Raw genomic sequence first — 23,809 nt, forward strand, 5'->3', positions numbered from 1 at the left:
ATCGGAGACTAGGACACTGCAGCAGGGCCAACTTCACGCAGCCCTTCAATGTTAACCCAAAAAGACCTACTAACCTACTACCCACGTCACTATCGAAACGATTTTAAAAAAAAGATCGTAAAAGTTACGTTTTAGGCAGTTTATTGTTTAAACAAAAACTGAAAAACGTAAAAAAAATGGTTGTGGTTTTAATTTTGAAATGTCTTATAAATAAATAATTTATAGAATCTAAACGATTTCTAGGGCGAGGAATGTATTAGCTAATTGGAAAACGATAACGATTTTATTTTTGTTTTTTTGACACTAAATGAAAACTCATATTATGTCTCAATAGTGAAGTCGAGTTTTGACCATAACAAGGTTGTTATAGGCATCACGATTATACAGTATATATAGGTACTTATTATTTCATTGGTCTATCTAAGCGTAAACAGTAAACTGATTAACCAAAACGTCAGTAACATTCGCATTTTTATTGAATTAATGCTCGCAGACACGCTGTATGCACGATAAGACAGTGCACGGTTTTCTTAAATTTTTAGACATTTGTATAATATGTTGTAATATTTCGTTGTGTTGATATAGGTATATACTTTATACCGTATACGCCATTGTACATTTGTACCAACGTCACTACTATATACATATTACATATATATTTATGACGTACTATATGTCACTGTAGCAGGTAAAACTTTAATTGTGGAATGACTTGCATGTCATAAAAAAAATTATTACATCCAAGAAACACGGCCTCTCCCCTCTGACGATTCTTAGTTCTGAGACTACAAAACTAATGGCGCTGGCTATATCTACCTACGAATACTCTTTGCGATGATATTCTAATCGTATATAATAACGGAAATACTTCGTATTATTCGGTATTCAACTCTTCTTGCTGACCATTAAAAATATCGTTAAATTTAAATAATAATTATATACCTACCAACCTAATAATCTCTAACTTATATTTTAAAAATATTATTTACTCTACTAAATAATCATACACATATAGATGTGAAGTTCTAAATATACTGTTACAATTGTAACAATAAAATAATGATATTAATATCGAAAATATTTTTAGGCCATGAATACTATGATAATTGTTCAAGCTTCTCCGATCCTTACCGTATCAACGTTTAATATAGGACACACTAGACATATCTAGGTACCTACTGAAACTTTTGGCTCTTACCAACAAATTATAAATAAATAAAAAATGAACATGTTTACGTCCAATTTACCCAACGACAATTATTATTATCAATTAGAAATGATTAAACACTTTCGCCGAAGACTACTGGAGATTTCGGTTATGAAAGTTGCTAAATTGAGATTAGAATAGTAGTAGGTAGTCTAATGTCAATAAATCGTGACTCGTATTTTAAGCCACAAATGAATCAACAATTCAATGATTCCAAAATCGTCCAACCCTGCCATACAATTAATCATAATTGTATACTCATTATCGAACGCCTTATTAAAGATAATTATATTATTATTCATTCATGAGTAGTTAGCTATAACTTGCAGGTGTATATATAGCCATATAGGTATACCTACTACGTTACTACTTATATATTATGTATATAAATATATTTTTTCAATGTAATTTTAACCTTTATGGATTAATATTTGATATAATTACGCAAAGACTAGGTACCTATTACATACATAATATGCATAATATAGAAAAAGTCGTTTCGAGATCCAAACAATTATTTTAACACGACCTATTTCCAAACAGTATATAGTTTTGTTGTATGTCGTATGTAATATTATACCCTACAGTATAAAGTAATAAACTCATAAATAAAAATAAATTATTATATTTAATTTTAGTAAGATATACCGAGGACGTAAAATATTGTATTAAAACATTTTATATAACATATCGTATACCTATGTATAATGCACCCATGTAAAATGTATATATACATAATATAGGTGATATGAGCATATTAAACTGGAATTACTGGATATCGAAATGCCGATAAGTAACGAGTAATAAGTGACGAGGCTGGTCTTACACGAACGCCGTCAAAGGTTGTTAAATCTCGGATGGGTGACTAATAGGTATTTACGACTACGCAACGAACGAAAAACGAATTATTTTTACGTACCTACCTACACATATATAATATATTATTAAAATATTGTTTGGTTGTTACTTGTTAATTGTTATATAGCCTATATATAGGGTGCCATTGACATGTCATTGAACCAATCATAAACAAATAATAATATATACCTACCTATAGGTAAAAAAAAATGAAATAACTGCGCGTGGTATTCGGTATTATAACCTAACTGAAGTCTTAGTGTGAGGCTGTTTTTAACGGCCACTGCAGTCCTTGATATAATTAATATAATAATAAATGACGACATTATTGGAGCTACTCAAGGGCTAAGATTAATAATTTATGCAATTAAAGTAGAAAAACACGCAAGAAAAATCGTAGATTTTGATTTGTTTATCATCATGATAGGTGATATGTAAACTGTCATATTCCGATTCGTATGCACTATATGCTGCACCTATTATGTAGGTACTATTATTTACTATAAGCATACCTAAACGATTAACATTGGATGATAAATTTAATTTTGTTGAATGACACATTTCGTATTTACATGCCGCAATAGATGACGTTTCAAATTTTTAAAAATAAATATTATCGGTGGCTGGAATAGTCGACTATTGTATAACAGCTTAAACTTGTTTCGACATCACACGAAGTTTCAGCCTTCTGGGTCATATTCAAATTTTAAACGAAACAAATTGTAGAGATTATGTGACGATAATATTATAAAAATGCGCAAATCATTGTTTTTTATATTGGTTTACATCTGCTTCTTGAAATATTGTATTGAAATTGATACGAGTTCAAATTTGGATCTATATATTTACGTTACCTATTGGTTGCAATTTTATTATAATCATACTACGTCATGCATTTATACGCGCGTGCATAAAATGTATACGTTTTCATTTTATATACAATAGTTAATATAAAGTCCACCAACGTGTGACTCATCAAAAATATGGGAAAGAAACTTGATATTACAGACTAGTGGACTACCAATATTATAATATAACATCATAAACGAAAATACGAAATGTGACGCATTTTAGTTTTTCGGTATTTTAAGTAATTCGAATTGATTAATGACGTTTGTACAACAAGTCAGATTCTCAGATCATAATAATATTATGTATAATATGCAGTATGCACCCACATGATAATATAATATGATACCGTTATAGCATAAATACCTTCTCCGTTTGTGTGGAGATCGAGTGTTGTGGTTGTACGCTTTTGTTGAACCATTCGTCCGGAGGGAACTGAGTGGCGCAACAATAGTTGTTGGACTTTCGGGATTTGGAACTCGATCTTCGGCTCCCGAACAATCTCGAAAAAATACCCGGCGACTTTTCTGCGAATAACACACCGACGAATATTATATTATATACTCACTGCGCCGTATTAATATTATTATAATCGACACGCTCATGGTATTACACAGGTAAATGAGTGTATAATATTATAGTCATAAAATATAATAACCTATGAGTAATACAAGCATTGAGTACACGATATTATAATAATATTATTATTGACATTATATATTATAATATATTATACAGCCACAGGATCGTTAGCAGCGGGTGCAGACGGTACTTACTAGGTTCCACCGACACGCCACCGTAGTATTCGTCCGTTTTGTTTTTGTTCGATATCTGTCTCATCGAACCGCTCCGTTGCAGTGTGGCCTGCAAGCGGCGGGACGCCGAGTTGGTCCTGAGCGAGTTGCGCCTACCCAGTCTCTCGCCGGATGCATCCCTCCTGGGTGACAGCGTTTTATCGTCCGAATTACCTGCGCAAACAACCAATCGTCATACCACTATAGATTATACACCTATCTATCATATTTTACAATATTATGTCACCCATGGGTTATGGGAAATTTATTAATTTATTAATCTTAATTTTTCGAGCGTAAACGCTACATTTTATGACGTACAAATCAAGGTTACGAGTAACAACACTACAACAGACAATTAAATGAAAATAATACTTTAATCAGATTAAAAATCCACGTAGAAGACTTGAAAAATTGAAATTGTGCAGTCCTGCCCAAATTTTTTTTAAATTTAAAACAATATATTTTGGTCTGAAACTAGTTTAAAATAAAAAAAAGAGGGCAAGTGAACGCTCTGCTGTAGGTGCATTATTAGGTGGCTAGAAAAGTCACTGTAATACATTTGTTAAATTTGAATTCAATTATGATGTATAGTTTCAAGTACCTAGGAATAATACGCTCTTTTAAATAACAACAAAACAACTAAAATTTATTCTTCGTTTAAACTTTAAATATCTAATTTAGGTCAAATTTTAGCTTAAAATGTCTACAAAAGAAAAACCATGTTAATAAACTTTAGAATTTTTGTCCACAGCATGATTCTGCATGAACTTTTTACGTGGAACCTTGTTATACATTTTCAATTCTCAACTATACAAATTGAACAATTAATAAATTATTAACTACAACATTTTTAATATGATAAATGTTGCCAAATGTGAACTTTAAGTACTTATAAAAAAAATCATGACTAAGACAATGTGCGAGAAGCGTTGTATTTCATTTTCAAACTTATTGACCTAATAAATGACAATTATTGACATTTATAGAAAAAAAAACTAAAAATTTCAATTATCAAATTTAAAATGTCCGTAAATAGCTCAAAACGTGTCAAAATATTTTAAAAAGTTTATCAAGTATAGAAAATTATAAAAAAACCATTTTGTGTAAATTTCCAGTATCTACGGTTATTCCGTTTTTAATTACAACAAAATTAGAAAATCGTTCCTTGAGAAATCGAGTAAATATCCAATGTCATACAAATTTTAACTTCACAAACTCATAAAAATTATATTTGACTTTCCAGTAGACATTTATTTATGTTTAAGGTAGACAATGAATCTTGAATTAAATTTTAAAATCTTAGATATAAAAGACAAGTTTAACTAATTTATTACTTAAAATAATTTGCAAATTTTCATGATTTTGACGAATTAGCTTTTTTTAAATTTCCAATTAAACAAAAACTTATGAGTTAGAGGAACCTTGTATTACATTTTCAAGTTTTTTGACCGAGTGAATATTTAAAACTAATAAAAATTGAAAATGTCAAACCTATAAATAGCTCAACAGTCAAAATAGTCAAAATATGTTGAAAATGTTATGGTATATATAAAATGCTATTATAAAAATTCAGTAAAAATTGCATGTATCTATATTCTATACAGTACTTTTTTTAAAGTTTCAACAAAAACCAAAATTTATTTTGCTGAAAACCGTTTTTTTTTTTTAAATTCCTTAATTTTTTTATTTCTCTTGTCACTTTTGAAAACTACTGGGAATTTTAAATGTTGAACTTAATATTTTTTTTAATATTTTATCAAAAATGTAAAATATGACGTCATTAAAAACTGATTATAAGTTTTTTCAAATATTTTGTTTTGTAATAACTTATAAATATGTACAAGGTATGTAAGATGAATATGTCGACAAGTGGGAATTTTTTTCGAAAAAATGATTGTTTGCCTTTAAAAAAATATTTCGTATAAAAATTAAAAAATATAATAAATTTATTGTTTATAAGACATCGAGATGCGAACCACGGAAGTTCAAATATGGTGTAGCTGGTACTTACATGCGATCCTTAAAACTCAAGATCAGCAGTACGCTATAAGAGATGCTTCTCCAACTATAATAGGTACCTATTGTATTAAATTAATCATATAATAAAATATATAGTATTTTCGTTGTGGATGTACTGAAAAAGTAAAAATATAAAATGAAAAGCACTTATTTCACTCTAATGAATGAAATGACCAACCTAACCTTACCTAACCTTTATGGCTTTATAGAAGGTAACCTAACCTAACTCGATAGTAGGTACCTATATTATAGTTTAAAGCAGAGGATCGATACTATTGTAGATATTTTATGTCAAGTGGTTTGACCCCCATAGCCTTGTCCTGCCACTTACGCCTACCTAATATATGTTTGTCGGCCGCGAAATGTAAAATTACAGTGAAACAAACAAATCACAGTTTATAATAATAATAATATTATATGGGTTAAACTTGATTGCAGATTAATGATAGTGAAAAAAATATGTTTCTACAACGGTAATTCGTGTGTCGCATATTATAAATGGACGAGTATACGTCATATTGTATAGTTTTAAATAAAATGTAGTCCTTTCACCTGTTTAGCAACAAAAACGTCCCAATGTCGGCATTGCCCTGTGTGTGAGTGTGTGTGTGTGTGTGTGGATAGGGGTGGGGAGAGGTAAGTAACGGCACGTTTTTCAATCTTTTTATCACATATTAAGGGGCACTTGATGAATGATGAATGTTGTTGACACGTTTGGCATCCGACATTCACCTTTTTGTTTTCATTTTGTCGGCACTCGGCACACAATAATATTGCTAATAATGTATTACGCTCCGCGGTATACGTTTCCGATCGACCGGGTAATTATAGCAGCAAATTTGATATTGTTATTTAAAAAAACGCTTAATCCAATTATAGATTTCCGTTCAATATTTGAAAGACTTCTATTCAACTTATCGTATCAAGATTAAACATATTTTTATTAATTTGAGACGTTCCAGTACACCAAATGCACTTACTTATATACTGCAAGCATCTTATATTTTGTACTATATTCAACATTGCAGTGATTTATACATGAGATCAAATACAAAAAGAAAACGTTAATTAATACCATTATTGTTTATAATAATATATTATAGAAGTCCATGTTGCTTAAAACGACAACTCAGGGAATAAAATGAATATAATCAAGTAGTTCGACGTTTTAAAAATCAGTCGTTGTTTAAACTCACCGCCGGATATGATGTCTGCCAAATTGGTTTGTATGTTTTGATGAGTTTGGTCGCCGTCTCTTAAGGTCTCTATATCACCGTGAACCTTCACGTACGCTTCTTCCGTAGACATCAAGAACCCTTTTTTGCTCGGGCTGTACCGACTACTTCCTCCCAACCGCAAGCTGTGTGCAGGGCTAGCGGTCGCTGAACCTACTAGTCGCTGCACCTCCGGCGTCACAACAAAGTAACCCCTGGAGGTCTGGTATATCTATATAAAATTCCATTATATTACATTGAGTTGCCCGAACAATAATTCAGATGAAACCGGTTTATGAGGGAATTTTCTTATAGAACCATGGATAATATTATGTCTAAGTATATAAACCTATCTCATGAAGCAATATCAGATACTATTTATTTCATTCAAGGCCGATGATATATTGAGTTAAAAATATAATTTCCTATCGATTTGCAGATTTTACATTATATCATATTATATTATTATATATCTACCTAATTTTATGTTCTTCATCATTAATCACATTACAGTCGAAATAAAACTGTTTTTACTTTTATATCATAAAACTGTAGTACCTAGGCATAATTATAGAATTTTAACCAAGTCACGTATAAATAAAATTACAATTGATGATATTATTTATTTTAATGTATACAAATTACACGATAAAAACGTTTAAATTAAATAGTATAAGAATTTAATGCGACTAAAAAACGGAAAATAGAAAGTTTGTAAAATGTCGAGATGTTTTCAGGATATAGGCATCAAGTATAATATATTAAATCTAATCGGATTAAAATAATTTTTTATGCTTTAATATATTTATACCTTATTATCGGACATGAGATTGACCATCGCGTCGTAGATAATGTGTTCAGCCGGCGGTTGAATGTTAGAGAAAAATATTTTAAGAGCTGAACGCACAGTGTCAATTGTGGCATTTTGATTTGCGCTGGTTAGCTCCAGTATGACTAGGCATAGGGCTTCGGATAACGGCGTAAATTGTCCTTGGTTCAAATCCTCCACCACACAGTCTTCCACGTCGCCTGAAACAAACAAACGTATCTATATAATATTGTATGTATAATTCACATGTTTGGGTACATAAAATGTCATATTATATACTATTTTACATTATAGGCATGCCGCTATTAGGGAATGCTGCTATATAACATGATAATAATTATCGTCTTACCGATTTTAGTGATCACGTAACTGTTTGGTGGCCTGAGCACATTACGACACCAGGCGCCTCGTATTACCTCCATGGAGCACGGATCACCGGTGAGCAACAGTACTCCCGGTGATACGTATCCCTCGTATTTGACCACTTGCATTGCCTCCACGAGACTTCGATTCCAGACACATTTTAGATTCGATTCCAAAAAGCTCTAAAATCAAACGTTTATTGTGAAATTATTTGAATCTAGCGTAAACCACGGATTATAATATTTAATTCGTACATTCGTGTATAAATATATAATTTATAGATAGAATAAACGTAGTAAGAGTTTTATAATATACGTAAATATACAATAGGATATATACGCTCAGAAGACAATACATTATAATTTATAATAATCTATTTAACTATTTAAGAATTCCATCATGACACTGTAGTATTATAGAAAATAGCACGCACAATTAGACAGTAGTTGTATTTTAATGATTGTTAGTCATTACGAAAAGAATAGCAGAACAATGTAAATAGTATAATAAATAATAAATGAGTAGGCATTATATAGGCGCGTAGGTACTCTATAGATATTGATTGCGCGTCCGTTAAATGAATCTCATTATATCTGCAGTCGGTCGACACAGCTGTAGAACACGTAGAACCTATATTATAATATTCTATTCTTGAACATGTACCTGTTTATTTCGTTTTTAAATTTTTCACGGAGTGGCGAATAACTTTAGGATAAAATTCAGATTGAAATTTGACGATAAACATGTACCTATTTATACGCCACTTATAAGATGTAAATTAAGTCGTATTAAATTATGTATGGAGCTTGACCGTATAACGACCAATATGCCTGTAAGCTATATACTCATGCAATCTATCGGGAACACAATATTTTGTAATGGTATATATTATTATACTTGCAGCCGGCACTCGTTTGACCGAAAACATGATATTGTGTCTTATACTCTTATTATACCTAGTACACTGCTAATGAAAAATGGTAAACATTCGTATAATTTTACTGTACCTATTTTTAAGCATTATTGTAAAATGTAATGTGTAATATATAATATCGTATGTTGATTTAGTCGTTTAGCGATGTATAGAAACATTTTATGAGATGCAGTAAAAAGTTATTACACAAAACTCAACGAAAACAACGACTACAAACATCTACGGATCTAAAAACGGAATAATAATAATATAAAAACCCAAAAATAGTATAAAATAATCAATAATATATTCAAATGAGATGCGTTTGGATGCGAACTGATGAAGCGAGTTTATGCGTCGTATACATAAATATACCAGCTATATCACGTTGACGACGACTGTGCAGGTTTTACGACAGTACACACTGACGATATAAACATTTAAGGTATATCATCATTATCCTTATACATTGACTAAATTATATAGATTTATTTTTGTTAAATCGCCGAAGACCGCGACTAATAGGTATAATATATCGAAGATGCGTCAAATTCTAACATACATATTATGGTATTATGTTTGATATAATATTATATAATATATAATATGCTATAATTGAATGTACTTGCCTGGAATATTAGGTACCCGTTGTCGTACATCCAATACGGCGAAGTTTCCGCTTGTTGCGGGACGTACCGGACTAGCGACTGTTTCTGCAGATGAATGGCCATACATCGTTTCAGTATGTAGTGGCATCTGCATCCCACGGGACTTTTGATCCTGATGCTGCTGCGAGCGCTCATCGTTCAATAACCACGACGATAGCACCAATCTGTCAACAATAACGATCCTGTTAAACATTTCATTATTTATTATTATTACGCCATATTATATTCCTGCAGCTACGCGTGGTTTAAAGCATCGCGACGCGGTCGTTAAAGTCTCTGTACATAATATTATTAACGCCTGCAAGCGCGGGATGGTGCGGTATATACCTAAATACGGATAAGTTTGGCCGTTCGGCGTATCGTATAAGTATATAAGATATAAGATGACATCTATTGTATAAAATATTATATGTTGCATTGTTGCGGTGTATTAATGTATATATAGGTACATACATATGTTTATACTCGGCACACATAAACATATTTAACGAATTTAACATACATAATATAATATATTTATGTATATAATTATAATATATATATCCATCCTTGTGGTATATTATATTTAAGTATAGCCAATAGAATATATTTTTGCCGGGAGACAAGTTTTATATACAAACTGGTTTCACGTACCTTCATCGTCCTGCAGTATATATAATATTATTATATACCCTCGTTTCCTCTATTGATGCGAAATATCAAAAAAAAAAAACGCACGCACTCGCATATAGGCTGCAGGTACGCTTAACTTTCACATTTTGCACAAATATATTATATTATACACATACATACACGAGCGCTCGTATCGATCGTGTTTTTTCTTTTTAAATACCGCCGTCCGCCGTGATAACAACACGCTCCATGTAGGTTTAAACCGTATACGTATGTTATATACAATATACATGTATATAAAATGTAGGTATCAGGTAGGTATATGTATATTATCCGTTATAGAATATACTATGTATCGATATCCAATACATAAGGTATAAATAATATATTATCTTATTCAACTCCATTAGCGCGACGCGTTACGTTTTTATTATATTTTATTTCAAAGAAAACACATCACGCGCGTAGTGCTTGACTTTCACGAGTCGGAGTTTTTGTTACTCAGGGAACACCCCGGGAAACTGGATACGACACGAGACTGCGCCTATGCACCGCGACGATGACCGATTCCGTAGGGAATCACATATACTCGGCAATCGGCATTTGGTAAGTATTAAGTATACAAAGGTATATAGCCGTACAGGTACAGTTAAATTCCGTAAATGTGTATCTAAGAACGCGACCACAACGTTTTTTGTAAATTTATGACATGAAGTAAATATAATATATAAATAACATACCACTGTTACGAAAACGACTAAACAATGCGAACGTCAAAATTCTCGAAATACAACATTTAAATTAAATATTATAATTTATATTGTCCATGCTCGAGTCGTATTGTTTCTTTTACGAGCAACTCGTGCTGTACAAGACCATTGCAATGGAAGGTTAAGTTATAGGTTTTGTATTATTATTTTTATAACCATATATATCTATTATGGCTCTTTTATTACTACTATTATTACATTTATTTACCTACTTTGTAATTATTTTTCCAGAACGCTAAATTATATTTATATGTATCCACACTGCACGCGGTACGCGTTCTGACACAAATATTTTCACCTGGAAACGCGTGCTTAAAAAATAAAAAATTGTGCAAGCAATTTCTATATACAGACAACAGAATAACAATCCTATATAGCTAGATTTGTTTTCGATTCGTGAACCATAAACATTGAATTTATAAGTCGTTCCGTGTACATATTTATCCTGCACTAGGATTTGCATCATGCGACATCATATTATATTATGCATGTGTCCACTCCCCCTCCCCTTTAACCACTTTACATAAATATATTGTATGCATCATACATGTATGGTCACACACGACTGTGATTGTATGAATACGACGTGGAAAGTCGGATGTATAAAGGTACACATATTATAACGCATATAGTTATTATTCCGTAGGTATATATATATATTATTGTTTATATTCATATTAGATTTTTCTGTTTTTATATAACAAAATAGTATAGGAATATAGTTTCTGCATACTGTTGTTAAATGCCAAAAAATAAAACCTATGGATTTGTCGAATCAAATAATAATAAAATTATAAATTATAAAACCATGAAATTAGCAAACGACAATAATTTAAAGCGTATTATTATATTGTTATATCACTATAACGGAGAACATCTAAACGGTGTATAATATGCATGACGGGTATTATAATTTATAACCTATATCTATTCGGAATAAATTATGATTAAGAATTATAAATTTTTATTTAATGATAGAGCCATTTTCAACGTTTTAATGTTGTGGATAAATCGTTTATCTTATGATGATTTAATTTATTAGACAAATTCACCGACTCGAACAATCATACGTGGGGATCTTTCCCTATACACTGCAGTCTTTAATCACCTCTCACTAGGAAATAATTATTATTACGAAACATAACATTACATATGTATACCTGCGATCATCTGTATTCATATAAAAGTATTCAAGTATAATCATTTACTCTCGGTTAGTCGTTAGTTTTACTTGAAAACATCGCGTGGCTTGAACACGTGCTAAACCTATACATGAATTAATATTGTACTCATCATACTATTTTATAGAAAACTATCGAACGGGAGAGTGCGCCCTTTTTATGTATAATATGTTCTGCAGCACAGCTGTTTAAATATCATAGCACATTTTTTATTATGATATATAATATGGAGGTGATCGGTAGTGTTCGTTTATGAAACATTAAACCATCTGCTTGGATGCATTTAGGTCATTTAGATGTGCGCTATTCATCAGGACCGCGTCTCATAATGTGCACTTTACGTCATTTTGTCTTTTTATAATGGTTCAACTGGAAACAAAAATCTGTTTCGTAACATTCACATATTATAGGTAGGTAGGTATTCTGCGTTTCAATGGATTTTTCACTTATATATACGATGATAAATAAGCATTTTAAACACACACGGTTGTTGTACAAGCGATGACGAGACTGAAAAAAATCGAGTATTTGATTTTAGGCAATAAAGATAAATATATACAAAACACTATAATAAAAATGTTAATGTTTTATAATATTAAATATTATATTAGTTTTTAACCTACTAAAATTATTCACTATGTAACAAATCATAATAATAATATAATATATTTCAAACATATTTCTCTACATATTAATATTATTTTAATTTAAAAACATTTTTCTGCTATTAAAATATATATTTAAACATTACTAGTAAAAGTTAAAGTGGAACTTATAAATTTTTTTCACAGTTAAAAACATATTATATATACCTAGGTATTATGAACTTACATTGTATGTAAATAGGTTATCGAGTACAATGTAATAATTATTAAATATTATTTTGATCATGTAAATATTAAAAAAAAAACAAAAACTAACAGACAATACGATGTACAATATTCCGAGAAGAAATTTGAATTATTACTAATAATATTTGTTTTCAAACATGAAAAGGGGAACTTTTATTTTTAAAAAACGTGACGGATACTTATAAGTTATAATTAATGTTGTGGTTAACGTGTCGGATAATCATATTGTAATTTCGTTTGTTTACCGATTTGAATTATCGAAATTATATTTCGTCGAAGGTTTTCGGCGTTGCGTTAATGCAATTGACTAATGGACTTTAACTTTTAAATAAAAGTAATTTACTATCCGACAATACAAAAATATTTATTATATATACATAGATTATATTGTTTACGTTGCGTGTCGGTTTGTGCATTTCTTGACGAAACCCGTGTATAGGTATACAATTTGAACAAAATACAACTATATACGGTAGGTACCTATTACTCGTATATAATAATATAATCGTATAAAATGTACGTTGTAACTATTAAAATATTCTTTAATATCGAACGTAAACGAGCACAACGCACGTGATGAGTGTAATATACGATGCAACAAAAATATAATCCCCTACCTAGCTTGATCATCAGTATAACAAGTAACAACATAATATTATAATATGTATATAATACCACTATTACATGTCATATTTTTTTATAACCCTCACGCCGAAACTGCAACCAGAAATTAAACCACGATTTCCAGTGTATACCTATAATATATCTGTGCACTGGTTGTGTATAGGTTTTCGGAAAAATCGCAGCTGTCGAGGGTGAACGCGTGCCGAGCACAAAACCTCTGCAGTGCGTGTATGTGTATAGGCGCGACACGGCCAGGACACGCGCGCAGGAAGGAACGCGCCCCCCTGCAATATGTATCGTATATACGAAACCCTCGGAGATATATCCTATTTCCTCTTTGAATGGGTGTGTGTGTGTGTGTGGGTACGCCCGCCGCAGCAGCCACGCAATGTCATCAGTTGTCACTGCAATAATACCTACATAATATTACGTTATACACAGCAACTAAATGGTATTATATTTACGTTTGTGATCGTCTACCTTGAATAGGCCGCGATAAGACTTTATTATTATGTATTGTTTTCTGTTCCGATCGAACGACCGTGATCGCTTCGATATTATATTCTATCAATATATTATAAGTATACTGCACATTCTAAAATAAATTAATAACATATTATATAGGCACAGTGAAAATACACATACACACACACTACAAAAATACGATTTGCGAAGCCGGATTAACGCTACACGTATGTCTTGGAAATGGTCTTACGAAACGCGTGGACCCACATTATATTATTATGGTACCCATACTTAATTTATATTATACTGATAAACAGCCGCGTCGACCCTGGACGGACGGCCAAACACACGTCACACGACTGGCGCGAAACTCCATTTTCAAATCTCTCTCCACGTGTGATCGATCTCGTATCGGACGGATCGAAAGACCCGCGGACCGGTCTCAATCTATATAGCGTATATACGGCGTGTGCATGAGACTATAATAATACTCGCGACAGACTTTCGAAAAACGGTGTTAGCAATGGTAAAATATAAAATATAATACCTATATAATAGACACGCATAATATACTACGTTGAGTTTGATACTGTTATTCTAGTAGTAATGATAAGTAATTATTAGAAGAAAAAAGTCTTTCCCTTCTCTAGTGGTGCTTTCGTATGTCGTTTCTGCGGTATAGTAGACGTATTTGACATATTATATTATTATTATGTGTGTCTATATAGATGTAAATAAAAAAAAACAATAGAGTTGAGGTCGTATACGCAGCCGAGGTCGTTTGCGTTCAAAGTTCGCCGGTGTAGACACATCGGACCAGCTTCACAAGAGAGAATAGGTTATAAGTTATAACCCCGAGTAGGATTTGATATCGGCACGAAAGTGATAAAAAATTAGAGCTTGGCATAACGATACAAAGCAAGACTTTAGTCCGGCCGCGTGCGTGAATTTAATTGGAAAATACCTTACACGGAGTTTCAGAACAATCGTCGATTAAAATTGATTAGTTTGTTCAATTAAAACGAAATTAGGTTTAGAGCATGGCTGTGCAATAAATCATGTTTACATAACAATCACAAATTATTTGTACAGCTGAACTTGAATACTGTAGTCATAAATACAATAAATTTATTAGCTCTTATATATTATTATATACGCCGTGGCCGTCGAACGGATTTGCACACAATATAAAATATATACCTTTACTGTCCGACTTGTGCAGCGCGCAAACGATAACAATGCAAAGCCTATATGTAATAAAATATTACACAGGTGTATGTATAATATTATATTACATTTTTTTTTTTTTTTTTTGATCATCGCCGAGTAGTCTTAAACGGCCTCGGATTTGACATCCGTCCTGCACGGTCCACGCGCGGAATCGTCTTGCCGCACAAAACACTTAACCGTTCAATTATAAAGCTCCGCGACGTTTTTTTTTTTAGTTTCTGTTCGCCGAGCGCCGCACGTACACGACGGACGATTTGAGACTGATCTCGTGCCGTTTACACGCTGCTGCTCGTGAGCACGGCGTCCGTAGTACAATATAATATACGCAATGTACACATTGCATCTTAGGTACGTGTCCGATTTGAACTATACACATACTCGTCGTCGTGTACACAGTCGTAACACGAGATCCGAAGACTTTCATCTGCGCACAGCTCTCGACCGGGACGCGTGGCTCACGGCTCGTCCGGCATCGGATCCGTTCCGAAAACAATAATGACGTCCGCGCTATCGTTTTTAATAGGTACTCGGTAAGGCCCAGCGTGTTGCGCCATTCAACGCGGCGGCAAGTCCGCTGAGAAAACTACATCTGTAGACTCGTAGAGACGTTCCGGATTATCGTTATACTTTTTCTCTATATTATATACGTAAGACGGAAATATTTTGTATAATGGGTATACCGCAACATAAAGTGTTACGTTTTTTACAGGTTATAGCTAGGTAATAGTTTTAACAACGAGCGTGCGTAGTATTGAAACTATGTTTAAATTTAAGTTCAAACAAACACAAACTTAATGATAAGTAAATAGCAATCGCAGTAATCATCACTATTATAGGTCTAATAGATACCTATTATGTTTCTATTGATCAGTGCGTGAAGGATTTTTAAGAAATAAGCAGAGTCGAATTTTTAGTTTTGATATTTTAACTTTACAAAATGTACGACAAATAATTACGTGCACAAAACCTATTAATTTATATATTTTTTTAAACATTTAAACTTTAAACCTTTTATCACTACTCACTAAAATTAATATTGTTAACTAATATTACACGCGAGAACATAACAATTAGTTACAATACCTATATTATTTTATCAAACTTGTAATGGCATGTTATATGTTGAAACCTTGAAACAATATAAATTTAAAAAACCTTTGCAAAATCTGTCTTAAACTTATAAAAATTGATAAACTCTCGTTAAGACTGGACAATGGACATTTATATGGAATGCACGTGACATGTCTACTATTTGCATAATTGGCCGACCTATCCTAGCTGTAGTATACTGTAATATAATATACAAGCATGTCGGTCCATTTGATCACTTTCCACGTGAATCAATAATACAATAAAGACATCACGCTCGAAAAATGTCGATTTACTGCAGAGCATTTCTGTTCAAGTTATATTGTATTATAATGTGTATAGTATCATATTATTATATAACATACAATCTGTCTCAAAATTAGTATTTTTAGTAGAGTTGTCCGCTGCGAAGCCTATATATTCTGTACTCTTTTCCGTGACACGATACAATAATATTATGTATAGTGTTTAGTGTTTACCGTTTTTGTTCGGAAACTTGTCCTCAGATCACAACCATCGTCGTAGAAATATTACGTACAACGGTCAAGACTCGACGAGCGACGGCGGCGTGCATAACCCTTTATGGGAAAACGGTATAATATACGCCATGCGTATTTCGGACGTGCCTGGCCGACGGAAACACCGTTGCCTCCGCCGACAAGGTCGCGTGCGAAAACAAACCCGCCGCCATTGTCCGCTGCCGACCAAAGACGCCAGAACATAATGCATACTGCACACACACACAGAGCAAATAATACGCGAGCTGTATTGGCGGTTCGCTACGGCCAAGAGCGACGCGTACAATACAGCGTGAGCAAAACACTGTACATAAAGTGAAATTTCGAACGGGTCAGTCGACCATATAGTCAACCATCGGTTATAAGGATTTTAAGTAAACATGATCGGAATGGACTAGCGCGCAGTCGGGGTTGGTTTGGAACCAACTTCGAAGTTTATTATATACATTGAAATTTCCAGACAATTATTATGGTTTGGAATGTGAAATCAAAAACGTGCGCTGTCGCCTGTCATTCAAAAAAGTAAATAACGATAATGAGAAAAAATGAGAAAACCATAATATTTTTACAAAAATGTTCAAACTTTATAACGATTTCTCAAATTGTGTAAAAAAATATTTCTTAAAACGTTATTATACTTTTCGAGAAAACTATAGTGTTTACCTTTGAAAAAGAATGACCTTGTGTAAATCGCTATAAATGTACCGTGTATTGCGACATACTCCAGCTGCAGCGCGTATCGTTCCATATAATTATTATTTTAATACCATTTAGCCATCGCAGGATAAAAGTCTTCACCCCTCGTGCGTCGTGGTAGGTTATATAGAAATTGAAGCTTTTAGTATAACAATAATAGCGTAGGTATATAATTTTATTATATTTCTCGTGATTTACTATTAATATTAGGTACAGTGCGCGGTGTAAGCGACGACTGCAGCTGCAGAGTATTGTCCCAGACAGGGATACTGGCGGCAGCACTGTTTATGGATGTGGTTTTTCAACTGACGGCGGCGGCATTCACGGTCCGCCGACACAAACGCGTTGGCCTCGCCCGGCGTGGTGTAAAAACCGATCTCGTATCAGCGGTGGAGGCTGCGGCAATCGCGTCTCGTCTCGGCACACACCGCACACATAATAATAACAACGCTAATAATAATAATGGGCCCGGGTACCATTACACGCGAAGGATTATAATAATAATAATATATATCATACGGAGCTGACAGACGATGCGATTCGTTATGTTTTTCGAATCGTTATAAGAGCCGTCTTTTATTGGTTTTTTTTCTCCCGCAAATAGTTTATTTATTAGCAAAACCACTTTGCTAATATAATGAACTCGGTATTTGGATTTTTTTTTTTGTGTGGTATCGCTAACGTATGGGTGGAGTGAACATCGTGAGAATTACTTCTCCCTACCCCCCCCCCCTCCCGCGGGTTTGGACCTTGAGGATTTAAACAACAAGATAACTTGGCGGGGCGACCAGGTCATCCCTTACCTATATAGTAGATATTAATATATTGTATATTATGTATATGCAATTGAAATTTGTAGTATTAATAACATAGTTTATTTGGAAACATAGATATTATATACAGTTAATACTTAAACGTATTGATAAAAATTAAAGTAAAAAGTTTCACAAGACAGTGACTGGTGTTACTAAATTTCGCTTAGCTACCACATATATGCAGTGACGCGTGCATGCCACAACGTCTGCATCGCTGTATGCAGTTTACATCGACTAGCATATTATAGCAGCCAGCAAGTATCTACCTGTACTGTGTATGCATATCGCATATTATATAGTAATATGTAAATGATGATGAATTGATTAATTTCCGCGCGTTCGATAAGTATAATAATATGTCTTAAGTTGCGTATCGAAAGGGTGGGGTGGGGTATCCGAGTGAGCGCACCCTGGGCGGGGTCATCGACCATCGCCTTATTTAATATAATTTTATTAGGTATAATACCTACGCACGACACACGCGACGTCATATATATATAGTAGTAATAGTACCTATATATAGTTTATATATTTATAATATATAAATGTGTATTAGCTGGATTCTTATACAGTTTATACAGCTGCAGGTGTAACGATATAGGTATACACTGCACACGTACATGACATGGTCTTCGCGATATCAATATATTAATATAGTAATAATAAAATAACAATAATATAGGTAAAGGGTAACCTGCAACCTGCTACAACATAGGTATATATATATAGTTTAATGCACGTATTATATACGGGGAGGCGTCGACGGTATCTCCGTGAGATCGTAATACCTATACGTATAGGTACAACGTGAGAGTGCGAGACGACGATCATATTATATATTTATTATATACATTAAACATATATCAAGTATAAGTATAATTTATTTGAGATAGCGTGCCGATAATTTATATAATATTGTGTATGTGTGTGTGTGTGTGTGTGTGTGTGTGCAGTGTACACATCAGATTGTAGAAGATCAGAATTTGTTTTAAAACGTGTCATGTGGCATGTGCCCGTGCATAATATTATATGACACGTTTAAGTAACGTAATTGTATTTATTTTTTATAACACACGACGTAAAACGCGAGAACACGAAACGCGCGCTTGAAACAATCAAATAATTGTAGTCAAGCTCGCAGATATTATAATATAGGTAACTATTATATTATATTATTATGAATTTACAATGTTATTATTCGTATGGAGCATACGACATCACCGCGATAATTTAATTACACTCAATTATGTTATATAATTAACACACGACTGTAGTATGAATAAATGATAATATATACGGTTGGATTTTTGTTGTAAGGGAAATTTAAAAACGTGACAGACGAATTATACGCAACGCATTTTATGTAGGTATAAATATAATGCAACTTAAGGTTAAATGTGCGGTAAAAACGATAAGTTCTATATTTTTCCTAGGAAGAATTACCTATAGAAAAAAATTACTTTTCGCTAAATTTTAAATGTACAATATTACTTACATTTAATAAACACTAAAGTCTTATAATATATTATGTATAAATTAATTAATGATGTACCTCGAATATAATATTTAATTGTAGCCATACAAATAATATACCTTGGTTACACATGATTTATAAGACAGGCTTATGAAAAGAAAAAAAAAATACAATACCTATTGCATTATTCGAAACAATTACTTTTGTTGAATAAAATATTAAAATAAATGACAAAAAGTTTGTTGTTGTGTTTTTCGATTATTTCACTTGAGGTAATATATTGACATATATTATAATATAGTAAAGGTATACCTAGTGGAATTTATAATTCTGACGATTGGCTCACCCAGACAATTTAAATTATACGTATTATTCAAATGTCCAAAACAATAAACTCGTTTAAATTCCAATGTATTATACTATTATGTATGTGTGGACCTATTTATAACAAAAGGAAAATTGCATAATATTTTTGTATTTTTCAAGGAACTAGCTTATCATTTTATTCACCTTATAACGTTATACAATGTACATTTAAAAAGTAACATTGTTATACATATATACATGTATTCTTTACAGTTGGTGAGAGTTTTTAAATTGTTGGCCATTAATTTCATACCTATAATATGTAAATTAGAATTTCACGTATTTACTTTAAACTGTGAATGATTCGTATTTTTAATTCTACATTGGACTCTGATGAACGATGAAAATACTAAATTGGATTCATAATGTACAATTTGATCTAATGTTTATTAATTTAACATTTCATAGTAAAACTTTTATAACAACTCTCTATAAAGCTTACCTATTCTTATTCTTGTACATAAGTAGAGATTTGCTATAAATGGTGTAACTAAACGAAATATGCTAGTTGTTTTTAGATTCTGAGCGAAGCGATGAATGTATTGATTCTACAATGATGTGTGTTTTTTTTTTTTTATTTTTTTTTTTATTTTTTTTTTTATTTTTGTGTCTGTCATCACCTTTTAGGACAGTAAAAGTGCTTGGATTTTCTTCAATAGTAACTTTTCTGATAGGAAAGTGAATCTAGTTGGTACTTTGGGGGGTCAAAAGTAAAAATTTCCCAGTAGTTTTCACAAGTGACGTGAAAAACAAAAGAAAAATTAAGGAAAAACGGGAATTTTTACGCAAAATCTGTTTTCGAGAAAATCGATTTTGGTTTTTGGTGTAACTCTAAAACAAATGACGGTAGATACTTGAAAATTTCACTGAATGTTTATATTAGCATTTTTTATACACCATAAAATTTTGAAAATATTTTGACTCTTTTTGAGCTGTTTACGGCCATTGTCAGTTTTCAATTTGTTTAGTTTTTTTTTCTATAAATATCAATAAAATGTTATCTGTTGAGTAAAAAATCTTGAAAATTTTATATAAGGCTCCTGATATATCGTTCTAATAGCAGTTGAAAAATATTAAAAATACATAGGCACAATTTTTTTTTATAAGCATTTAAAGTTCAAATTTTGACAACATTTATCAAATTTATAATTTATTAATTATTTTGTAGTTAAAAATTTATAAATTTTTAACTTTTATGGCTAAGGATTGAAAATTTAAAACAAGGCTCCACGTAAATAGGTTATATATAAATTACTTTATTCACAATAATATCATCAAATATACTTGGTAAAATCACTAAAATCATAGGCTGACTGACCGTTTTCGCTCAGAATCGTTTTTCTTATACAATGATATTATATCATTGAATTCAAATTTAACACCATCCATTACAGTGACCCACTTGTAACCTACTGTACAGCAGAGCGACATCCACTTATCCACCTTTTTTATTATTTCCTTTATCAAGTATAATGTCATGGCACAGCAAATAACAAAAAAAATATAGTTTAAAATTGGTTAAATAAGAATGCTGGATGATTACATTTATGAAAAATTATTGGCAATAGTGGGAATATAACGAGAATTTAAGAGAATAGTTGAATATTAGGCGAACCGAGAGGGATAACTATAAAGAAGCATATGCAAAATAAATAGTTTATATTTAATATAATGTATTACATTTTATAACTTACCATAGTAATTAATCCTGAGTAAATTAAATACGTATAGGTATATGAAAATTTTTGAAATTAATTTATGATAAAAAAAATTATACCAGTACTAAAAATGCATATGGTTTGATAAATGACATTACAATCTTAGAATATTTGAATCGAATAAGAGGTAAATATTTTTAAAATGGACACATTTTAAGAAGTTGTGAAATTTAAATTTATACAATAAAAATAAAAATGTAATAATATTTTATGAGCACTTGAAAATAGAGACGTTAAAGATTTGTACTGACGGAGTACTGAGGATAACTGCGTTTAGTAAATAATAATATAAGACTAACATTCAACGATCCCACCCACTTTCACCCCGCTAGACATAAACATCTGCCCTTTTGGGGTGCAAATGCGCGCCTACTTGGGGGAAGGGTCATTTCAGGGTTTAAAATAGAACATCTGACACGCAATTCTTTGTTATTTTGACGAAAACTGTAGTTTTCTGTTAAAACTTAAAACTACAACACGGCAAAGCAATTCGAGTCCCGATTAACATACATCCGATAAGTAATCGGGTCCAGTAAGTAAGTAAGTAAGTAAGTAAGTAAGTAAGTAAGTAAGTAAGTAAGTAAGTATAAGTAAGTAATTGATCCATTCAAACATTCAAGTAAACGAATAACGATAAACTATTCGATTTAATTGACCACGGTCTACGAATGAATAATTAATGTTTGCTAAATGCTAATATTACCATGCGTATATTATGTTTAATTTGAAGGAATAATTTTTCAGTATTATTATCTATTACACAACATTATTTATTCTATTCTAAGAAACGTGTAGCTAATATATCACACTGCATACGGTATTTACTCAGACGTATTATACTGTATGTACAATAACGCTTACAGCAATAATAATATATAATGTATAATGTACATCTAGTCCACTCATTCGGATTCATATTCTGATAAACCGCCCAGAAGCCGCGTCACGTTGTTCCAGAGGTGTGGCGATCGCACGTGGAGATCGTTATTATAGGTACATTTGACCTCTGGAAAAATCGAAGAGTGACAGCAGGATCGAGTGAGAGTGGATCGGGTCAAGTCCGAACGATTTTCAGTTCAGGTCACTATTATGATTCGATGATAGAAAAATTGTATATTCAATTTTCGGTAGAAAGTGCGATGATATACAAGTAAACCACTATAAGTATGCCAAGTTGAGATAAGTACAATCGACTAATATCGTTTGAAGTGAATCATATTATATGAAATCATAATGTATTTTCTAACCATATGGCAATGAAAACATAACTACTATTATTAGAGAGTGAACAAAAATTATCTAATATTCATTATTTTACCATTATAGCGTATTCTATGTACACATCGTCAAACACTTGTATATTATCACAATTACGGTGTGCATTATCACGCCATGCCATATGGAAGAGCCGAGAAGTTAACGATATATCTAATAACATTACACGGGATGTTGCACTTTGTAAAATATTATTAAACAATATCATCACTGTCTGGAGTCCGGATAAGACATGAAAAGATGTTTAAATTATTTTTAAATTTCTATTTATGTAATATGTGAAACATAAAAAGCTAGTATTAATATGCCTATCTTATCAAGTGGTATTTTAATTATTTGTTTTTATTTTTTATTATTGTATAATTTACAATTAAATAAACATAAATACCCGTAAATACCTATACAAAT

The 23,809-nt window shown here is 31.9% G+C and overlaps 1 protein-coding gene across 3 annotated transcripts in view; it reads right to left on the reverse strand.

The window, feature by feature from the left end:
- The window catches only part of LOC132938390 (uncharacterized), a 54,912-nt gene that overhangs the window by 2,247 nt on the left and 28,856 nt on the right, over window positions 1-23,809 (reverse strand). Inside the window, exons 1-7 of one of the 3 annotated variants that reach the window (XM_061005189.1) lie at window positions 22,103-22,251; window positions 9,679-9,881; window positions 8,123-8,318; window positions 7,756-7,973; window positions 6,927-7,176; window positions 3,691-3,882; window positions 3,281-3,441 (exon numbers count right to left, since the gene is read on the reverse strand). In XM_061005189.1, the coding sequence (XP_060861172.1) occupies window positions 3,281-3,441; window positions 3,691-3,882; window positions 6,927-7,176; window positions 7,756-7,973; window positions 8,123-8,318; window positions 9,679-9,852 (1,191 nt within the window). In that variant the 5' untranslated portion in view covers window positions 9,853-9,881; window positions 22,103-22,251. Of the gene's footprint in view, window positions 1-3,280; window positions 3,442-3,690; window positions 3,883-6,926; window positions 7,177-7,755; window positions 7,974-8,122; window positions 8,319-9,678; window positions 9,900-22,102; window positions 22,252-23,809 lie in introns of those variants that run through there. The other 2 variants (XM_061005187.1, XM_061005188.1) reach the window with 2 other exon arrangements.

This window comes from Metopolophium dirhodum, chromosome 2 (assembly GCF_019925205.1).
Source record: "Metopolophium dirhodum isolate CAU chromosome 2, ASM1992520v1, whole genome shotgun sequence".
In the NCBI taxonomy this organism is placed as follows: Eukaryota; Metazoa; Arthropoda; class Insecta; order Hemiptera; family Aphididae; genus Metopolophium; species Metopolophium dirhodum.